Genomic DNA, 9,550 nt, shown 5'->3' with positions numbered 1-9,550 from the left:
CTTCATAGTGTCTCCTCCGCCTCTTTCAGACTGGTGGGACTGGGAAGGGAATCATTAGGACTTCCAGGCAATAACCGTACACGTGGAATCCTGGCAGCTGAGAGCACTGGTCCTGAGGTTGGGGTAGGAAACAGCAAACGGGAAACTTCAGTTTGGGAAAGCTCTGCAGAGCTAATAGGACTGGGCATCCTGCCTTCTGCTCTAGGCTGGCTCTTTTAGCTCATATCTGCTTAAGGCTCCGTGTGGTCTGAACAGGTCTGACCCATCTCATCAGTTAATGGATGTTTGGAAGGAGTTCAGCTGGAGAGTAATTGGGAAAAGCAGAAAAAAAGAATACACTTACAGTGTATTCATCTGGAAAGCATCTGTCTTTAAAGAGTCATAAGAACAGGCATACTGGATCAAACCAGCAGACAGTCTGACCCACTACCCCATCTCCGACAGCGGCTAGAAGCAGGTGCCTGGAGAATCTCCCTGCATCCAGCTATGTTCAACTCACACTGAGCCAGATGTGGTTTCCGTGCATTGAATAATTTTCAAGGGGTTTCTTTTCCATGGACTTGTCCTGGAACCTGCACAGACTCTCAGCATCCAAAACATCCCATGGCAAGGAACCCCCAGCTCAACTGCAGGTGGTGCGAAGAACCATCATTTTCCTTGGCTTTAAACCCAGCTCCTGCCAGCTTCACCTGTTTTTTTTCTTTTATTGGAAAAGACAGTAAACAATCAATCCCTGTCCATCCTCTTCAACAGCACTCTGAATTAACACCACGTTATTTTCTGCACAGCACACGTGGCACCTAGTGACCTCTTTGTACGGGACAGCGTATAAAGGCTCGGCTGAGTAATAGCTGTTTTGCTGCAGTGCTTCCAGTCCGAGCAGGGGAGGCAGGCGAAGGGCAGGGGCCAAGTGCATTACAGGAGAGCAGTGCGAGCAGAGCATTCTTATCACCGGCCTCTGTCTAAAGCTGCCTTTTTCTTTTGCAGGCAGCCCAGCTGGAAAATGGTGACTCCTGCTCTCAAGCAATTTTCCTCTTGCTTCTCCTGAAGAAGTGGGTTGTGAGCAGGATGCAGCAGCCAGGGGCTGGTGACAGGAGAACAGCCGTTCCCTCGCCGTATCTACCCTGGACCAGCCTCGCTGCTGGCTCGTACCATACGCACCGCATCATTGAGGATCCTGAGTGGTCCCTCGCCACCGTCCCCCACCTCACCGAGCTCTGCCTCCAGCACATCGTTCACAATTTCGGAAGTGAGTGGGAGTGCGTTTCCCCCAGGAGACACGGAGAGGAGAGGGTCAGCAAGGCAGGTAGATGCATCTGAGCGGCAGTGTGGTACCAGCCCTGTCAAAGGAACAGATAGGGAGAAATATCCCCCCAGGCAGCTAGTTAACCAAACTGTTTAGTTGCTTAGTACGTACTTGTACACTCCAGGGATGGCTGTAGTCCTCTGGGCTGCTATCGAGGATGTGTCTCTGCCCTAACCTTGTCATGCCATTTCTTCTTCCTTCCGTGCTCTGCTGGGCTGACTTACCTCAACCGTGGCCGGGGCTGTGGAGTCGCTGTTTCCTTCTCTCGGTTCATGTATGCATCACTCGAGGATGGAGCCCCGTTGTGCCGAGTGCTGTACAAAGAGATGGAGAATTGCTCCCTGCTCAGAGGAGCTACCATCTCAGAACACGTACTGTTCTCACAGTCTCTGGCCTTCCCTCCCCACGGCTTTTGGTGGTGATGTGACAAGTTATATCCTCAGGCGGGGAGTGTGCTTTTGAAGCAGGTGTACTGATGAAGCATAGCGAAACAGCAAAAGCTTGTCTCACCTGGGAACTGACTGGGAGAGGGGAAAGAAAGGGCCTGTCTTTTTGGCTGACTCAGTGGCGTGGCAGCAAAGACTAAAGACAGGTCTAAGACTGTGTCCACATGGGGACTATAAAGACAGTACAGAGGAGCTCAGTGCTGCCTTACACCAGGAGCTGATGGTACTTGGGGGTCTGAGCTGGGAGACCCTCACAGTCCTATCAGCCTGATCAGTCAGTCCAATGCCAATGGACCTACATTGCGTGCTGCACATAAAAGGAGTGTCCTCGGTGTCTTGGGGACCCTGATGCCATCACTTGAGCTGTGCATCTTGCCCACTACTGTGGCCCGAGTGAGCGGGAGTGAAGCTAGCCCAGTTCTGCCCATACATGTCCCACCTCTGCTTGTGTTGTAGGGCTTTGCAGAGGCAGTCACTGCAGTGCCAGCTGTAAGGCACTGGAGCAGAGACTCCAGGACGAGGCTGTGGTAAAACGCTGGGTGTCCTTAGGAAGGAAATGCCACAGAGACAGAGGAAATATAAAGTTAACCCCACTTTGTGTCTGAAAATTTGATTTTCCATGCGCAGATAGGCCTCTCCACTGACGATTTCTGTTACTGTACACCACCGTGTACGTATCACCAAGCATTCATGGTGTGAATACACATGGCTTTTCTCTGGCATTTCTTACCACAAAGGATTTCCACCAGAGAGAATCCAGCTGAGACTTGGGGCGAGCATCAGGAAGCAGACTGTGGGGAGAAAGCTTGTGGGAAAAGACAACCTTTATTTAAACAAGGTGGACCTTGTTTAGGCTGAGAGTGTGTCTTAGGAATGGGAACCAATTTGGAGTAAGAAAGACAGACACATGAGTTAAGATAAAAAGGCACAAGGACTGGCATGAAGAGCACACAGACAGTTGTTCTCAAATACTGTCCTTCAATATGCTTAGAAACCACAGGGAGAAAGTTCAGCAAATGACAAGCCAAGCTCTCCCATCGCTGTAAGTCTGAATTAGCTCTCTTGGGAGCAGAAGTCCTGCTCTGAATATAAACTGCATTCAATCTAAATTTAAACTGGGAGCTAAGTTTCTGATGCAGTTCCCAGATATTACGGGAGAAAACCCAATTACACTGATGTTTTATTGTAAAAGTTAGAAATTCTACACCAAAATGTAGGAGATGAGCCCTACACATTTTCTGCCAGCTTAGTGCCCTGCACCAGCCGCTGGCAACCGAGGGCCAGCATCAGCAGAGGGGAGGGCATGGGCACACAGCTGGGGGCCCAGGCAGAGCCATAGTGCCAGCCGTGGTTCCTACAGCCCAGACCAACCTTTCCTCCTCTTCACCCCCTCCAGAGAATCCTATTTTGGACCGCCTTCTGCCTGAGCACCAGAGGAAGGTGCTGGACAGGCTCTCCACTGGCCTTCCGCTTGCTGTTACTGCCAACCTAATAAGCGACGAGGACTACTGGAAGAGATGCTGCACTGAGCGCTGGCAAGTGTGTGACATCTCCAACTATGGAGACAGCTGGAAACGGATGTTCTTCGAACGTCACCTGGAGAACATCCTGAAATGTTTCATCCCTAACACCACAGACCCCAACCAGGTCCTAGAGCTCATCCCGCTCTGCAAAGACTATGTGCGGAAACTGGAGGTTGATCAATTCCTGCCACCGGTGAAGATGGACCAAAAGGAGGAGAGGGATGACCTCTCTGACACAGGGAGTGATTTTGGTCCCAGTGGGGTCTCTGTGCATCACTACGACCTGGGAGTCCTTATTACTGCTCTCCCTCACCTTGAAGAGCTTCATCTCACTTACGGCGTAAAGGACTGCGGCATGAACTTCGAGTGGAACCTCTTTAACTTCACCTACCAGGACTGCAACAACCTGGCTGCCGCTGTGAAGATGTGCCACAACTTGAAAGTAACATGGCCCAAATGGAACCTTTCTTCCTCAGCTAGATCTTGAAATTGCCTGGGGGTAGAAACCCAGGCACTTGGTGGTTATGCTCAGTAAATATATATCAACATGCCCCAGAGCAGCCGAGACCCCCAAGAAGAGCATGGGGAAATATTCGCATTTGCCTTAGAGTGATGCGGCTTTTTCTTTATGGGTGCTAACACAATCCTCAGTTCTGTGCCAACTGCAGTACAGATACTCAGTCCCTCCAAAACGTCATCAGGCATTGCTAGCCTGAGCACAGCCAGAGGGAGCTGGCTGAATGCTTTCCCCACAGATTGGCATGCTTTGGGTAATAGTCATCTGCTCAGCTTCCAGAAGAGAAATTACCTCTCTTGTGGCTATTGAGGTGCCCTGGCCATGCAGGGCATTGCCCTCCGCAGAGAGCACTGTGGTTACCACCAGTGCACATGCTCATTAAGTGTTTGACTGTGATCTGGGGCGAGTTCTGCTGCTAACTCTCTGGAGATGTTTGGGCAGCTTCGTCTCACTTTAATTTAGCCCCCCGTATCAGAGATCCTGTGGAGTCAGAGGAGAGGAACAGGGGTTTCCAGGAGATGAACCATTCCTCCCTAGAAGAGGCATGGGACATCAGTGGCACGTCTTGCCTGCTGGAAGTATCTGCCCGCTATAAAAGCAACCAATTGAGTCTACTGGCTAAAGGTGTCTCCTGTCTGGTGGGCCATGGGTTTAACTCTCTTGAGGTCTTGTACAAAGCTCAATCCAAAGCACTGGCAGTTTTAGTGTCCCTGTCCTTTATCCCCACAGGTTTTCAAGCTGACGCGCAGCAAAGTGGACGATGACAAGACCAGGCTGCTGGTCCATAACTTGCTGGATCACCCCTGCTTGGTGGAGCTGAACTTGTCCCACAATCTCATCAGGGACAAGGGGGCACGAGCTGTTGGCAAGTTGATCAACCGCAGCAGATTAGAAATCCTCGATCTGTGTAACAACCAGATATGTCACCTGGGGGCTCAGGCTCTTGCTCAAGCCCTGGCTGAGAACTCCACCCTGACCTCCCTGAATCTGCGCCTCAACTGCGTGGAGGATGAAGGCGGGGAGGCGATCGGCCGTGCCCTGCTGACCAACACTACCCTGAAGTCCATCCATCTGGGAAGTAATAACCTGTCAGAGACAACCGCTACGCTTTTCTCCCAGGTCCTGGCTCAGAACACCGCCCTGACGAGTATCAACTTCTCGTGCAACCCCCTGGGGCTGGTAAGAGAAACCCCTTCTCCCTGCAGTTTGCGAGCCTGCGTGGTGGTCGTGCAAAGCGGATGCGGAGTCTGCCCTGCCTCAAAGCCGCGGGGGTGAATGCATCCCTCGCTTCGCAATCTTGCTGCGAGAACAATCAGTTGCAAGTAGTGAAGAGGCTCCCAGCAGACGGCAGGAAGGAGAAGGACATCTTCCATGCACGCACACGCAGTTATCTATCTACCTCACTCGATACATCTAGCTCTATTCACAGGGCTGAACCTGGCTTCCAGGCTTTGGGCTTTTAGGTAGAGGGATTTTCCCCTGAGGAAACTGAAAACCAGGGAGTATGTCTGGGAAAAATCACAGCCGCTTCACACACGTGGGAGTAGATAATAACGATAGGCGGCATGAGACGAGGGCCTTGTGCATATCCTCTGTGCTTGGGATCTGCTGTGCCATCTGTCACTCAGCAGCACACAGATAGTGTCACCCTTCCCAGAATCTCTCCTTTCCCGTCACACGCTCAGTGTTAGAAAATTGTCTTTGCTGTTGAGCTCCTTTAACTCACACTGCAGCTCTGGAGGGGTGCGGTAGGTCAAAAGTGTCACGTCTGGGTGCTTATAAGTGGCTCCTAAACCGCAGGCTCACATTTTCTAGACAGAGGAGCATCCACAGATCTTACTGCATCCCTAAGAGCTGCAGTATGCAACATGCCCACAAAACAGACCGCTTTTCTTCTGCTGATTAAAAAGAGCTTTAGCAATCTGAAACTAGACAGCCAAATGAAATCATGCTGGCTTTTAAACTTTCTGCACAGCCTCAATTTTTCTCACTGTCACAATAAAGAGACAGCAAGACCAGCTGTCCCCGCTGGCAGGAATATTGACATCAATGTTTGACAACGGTTTTAAAAGGATTTGATGGCAGAAAACCTTTTGTGAGTTCTGAGTTTTATGACCCTGGACGTGGAAAACCATTTGAGTTTAATGATACAAGGAGGCAAAGGATGGAAAGGATAGAAGGATTTTTGCTTAGTAAATAATAATTTCTGTGCTTAGCATCTTCCTTCTGATGAGCTCTCCTGGTACCCATTTGTGAAGCTCCACAGCAGCCCAGCAAGTGGGCTGGTGGTATTATCTTTGGGGGAGATGGGCACCTTTGCTAGAGATGCATCGAATTCTGACCTCTGTACCCCATTAAAAAGAGACTCCTTCCCAGTCCTTTTTGCTCTGTCCTTTTCGGCAAAAGGTCTAAGAGGCAGGGTGCTGGCATGAGGAGACCGCCTGGATGGAGGAGTTGGGGGCAGGAGGTATACTTGATACCTAAAACAGAATAGCTGTGGAGGAAAAAAGAAGTCAAATTGTCACATCCCTAAAGACGGTGCTTCAGGTAAGGGAGGGAAATGCCCCAAAGTGAGTTGCCTCCCTAGTGCTATCCATATCGCATTTTCTGTCCCAGGCAGGCTGGACTTCAGTTGCCTGAGGTGTTCCCCCGAGGGAAAGCCAGCCCAGCCTGGGAAATGGCATCCAGGCAGGAGACTGCCAGCTCCGGGGCTCTTGCCACTGCCGAGATGAGGAGCAGCACACCTAATCACACCACCATTTGTCCCCAGCCAGCAGTGAGCTGGGGCCCGGGGGCAGGGGAGAGCAGAGACTCCTCTCAGGTTATCATCGCCAGCCGTGCTGCTAACCAGCCTGAGCTTGAGGACTCCTGACACAATACCCGGAGGGAGTCATTAGCATGTGTCATATCACTGAGTGCTGCATAAGGTTACACTCTTTCCCTGTGTACTTCTCCTGTGAGCAACATTTCGGGCTTGGGTGAAGGCCTTTGTCACTTTTGGCACCACCTCACGGGCTCCCCACCACCAGCAGCAGGGAAGTGCAGGAGAAGTTGCCCTGGGGAGGAGGAAAGGGCAATACACTTCACTTTTGGATCTCCTCCTCTAATCCCCCCTTCTCGCCCATTTGCAGGATGGTGGGAAGCAACTGCTTGAGGGGCTGGTGGATAACAAGGCTTTGACCGAGTTCGACCTCCGCCTGGCAGAGGTGGGCCAGGAGACCGAGTACCGCATTCACCAAATTGTGTGGGCCAACCGGGAAGCAGCAAGGCTGGGGTCTCTGCAACACCCCCACGCCAACCCCCTCTGAAGAAAACGCTCCAGAGAGCAATGAGCTTTGCAGGTGCAGTGTTGGAGATGATACTTTACCTGAGGTTTGTTTTTATTCATATTTCTGAAAAACGCTTAATTTGCAGTCTCCACCGCAGTCTTCCCCAGATCTCCATCATCCAACCTATGACTTCACACGAGACAAGCATTAGCCCTCATGGGACTGTAGCAGCATTGTAGAAGCAATTTGCCTCTGGAGCGCTCTCTCTCTCACTGTACCTGAGACTAACTCTTACATGCTCCAGCAGCAAGCTTAGTCCAGGCAACTGGATGTTGTTCCACCTGTAAAACAGCTGAGGTGAAGTCTCCACCATCTAAATGGTCCAGACCTAACCTTCAGGGCAAAAAGGTTTTTTAGGCTTTTTTTCCTGAGGAGGACGTAAGATGCATAGAAGACAGAGGGAATGCTGTTTCTAGTTCCTCAGCAGCTTTTTCTGGCTATTGCTCTGCTCAAGGATTTATTGGTTTTTACAGCAAAAACATAGGAGTCTCAGATATGGGTGGTGAAAAGCAAAAAAAAAAATTCAATAAATTATAGGTCTCTCCACCAGCTTCCTGCTTTGGGTTGCTATGCCGCCGATCAGTGCTAGCCAACTTTGCAAACGGGCAAATTCATTACAACCAGATGCTCTTCTGTGCAAATCAGTCAAAAAAATCGGTGTTTCACGTAACTTCAAGCTAGACGGGTTCCTGCAAGACTGCTGGGCCACACATCCCACAGGGTTGAAAATGGAGCAGCTTCCTTGGGCCTGGAGGAAAACGGAGCAGCTTCCTGGCTGTGGCCACCTGAGGGTAGGACAGGGCACGTACCTGATTGCCCTTGGTCCTTTGACCACCCCACTCAGGAGAGGTCAGCAGGGAATTAAGCGAGCGGGCTGACTTCCATCCCCTCCTGCCCTCTGAGCAACGCAGGGGCTTCACATGTCTCCCAGCCCTGCCCAGCACCAGCGCTCACAGACCCACCGCTGGCAGCCACCTCAGTGAATCATCCGAAACTTTTATTACACCGATTTGGTTTACAATCTTTGTACTTTGATATTTCCAACAAAAAAGGCAACATTGTGATATACTGTTTGTACATATATAGAGAGACAGACAGAGCTAGATCATATTGACAGAGTTGAAAAGTAAAAACTGTTTCCCAGTGCTCACAAAAAAATTTGTTTCCCACGTACTCGTTTCTGCCTTGTTCTGCCTGATGGATACAGAGGCCCGTGGCACCGCCGGCCGCCAGCCCCCAGCCAACAGGACTGTCACCGTGGTGGCTGTGTGAGGGGTGCCAAAAGGGCTTGGCCCCAAGCCCCCGCAGGTCTGTGTAGCTCCCTTTCCAACAATTCACAGATGCCCCAGGGGCTCCGTCCACCATGAAATCTAAACAGTGGTAGCAGCTGTGAAACCTCCCCACCCAGACATCTCTCACTACTTGTTTCCCATCCTCGAGACCGAGGTATTGAATAGATTTATTTCTTTTTATTTGCATTTACAAAATATTTCCACTGAATGACACACCTGAATGAGATGAGAACTTGTGTTCAGAAACAGCAGAAAAGACGCAGATCAGCATCAGGCTGATGAAGGAACAGCTCCAGCAGCGAGGGTGGGGTGGGGGCTTAATGGGGGTGGCCTGGTCCTGGGCAAGCCTGCCTGTAGCTCCAAGTACAGGGCTGCATCTGGTCGGCCAGCTGGGCAATGAAAGCTCGTGCTGGGAGGGCAGCGATGAGAGCCCTCAGACATGCTAGCAGACGAATGGGGAGGAACTGGCCGCCAGAGCCAGTGAGGAACAGGGATGGAAACAAAAGGGCTTGGGAAAACATATCATCTGCAGAACAACTGTTCACAGCATCACAGAATCGTTAAGGTTGGAAAAGACCTTTAAGATCATCAACCCAACACCACCCTGCCATGTCCTGAAGTGCCACGTCTACACATTTTTTGAACACCTCCAGTGATGGTGACTCCACCACCTCCCTGGGCAGCCTGTTCCAATGTTTGACCACTCTCTCAGCAAAGAAATTTTCCCTAATATCTAGTCTAAACCTCCCCTGGCGCAACTTGAAGCCATTTCCTCTTGTTCTGTCGCTAGTTACTTGGAAGAAGAGAGATTCGTTGACCTGTTGCTTTCCAGGTTAATTCCAGCTCCTCTTCCGGCAAATGGCTGAGACTGTTACCACCACCTGAGCACCCTCCAAACCCACTCCGGGGCTGCCACACGCAGGAATGCCCGGACAGGTAGCTGCTGCCTGGAGAACCCTTTGCCTTCTCTCCCATCAATCTCTTGGCCAAACAGCAAAGCCCAAACCAAGCAGCCTGCACCACTCACCTACACCCAAGACCAGCAGTCTGCTGCCAGTTTGCAAGGGTTGAAACCATCTCAAATGCCATATATGTTAGTAAAAATGAAAGCCCTGACAGCAACAGCAGATTGTCTGA

General features: G+C 50.9%; 1 protein-coding gene across 1 annotated transcript; it reads left to right on the top strand.

The window, feature by feature from the left end:
- Positions 1-1,068: 1,068 nt before the first annotated feature.
- DRC5 (dynein regulatory complex subunit 5) lies at positions 1,069-7,100 on the top strand (the record flags this gene model as incomplete). The annotated part of the gene is made up of 4 exons (XM_081997484.1): positions 1,069-1,249; positions 3,149-3,717; positions 4,522-4,971; positions 6,924-7,100. The coding sequence occupies 4 exons, from the start codon at positions 1,069-1,071 to the stop codon at positions 7,098-7,100; spliced, it is 1,377 nt and encodes a 458-aa protein (XP_081853610.1).
- Positions 7,101-9,550: the final 2,450 nt, after the last annotated feature.

The sequence above is a fragment of the Phaethon aethereus genome, assembly GCF_964289735.1.
Source record: "Phaethon aethereus genome assembly, chromosome: 3".
NCBI lineage: Eukaryota > Metazoa > Chordata > Aves > Phaethontiformes > Phaethontidae > Phaethon > Phaethon aethereus.
Note: the sequence above shows the minus strand (reverse complement) of the source record. Positions and strands in the feature narration are given on the sequence as shown.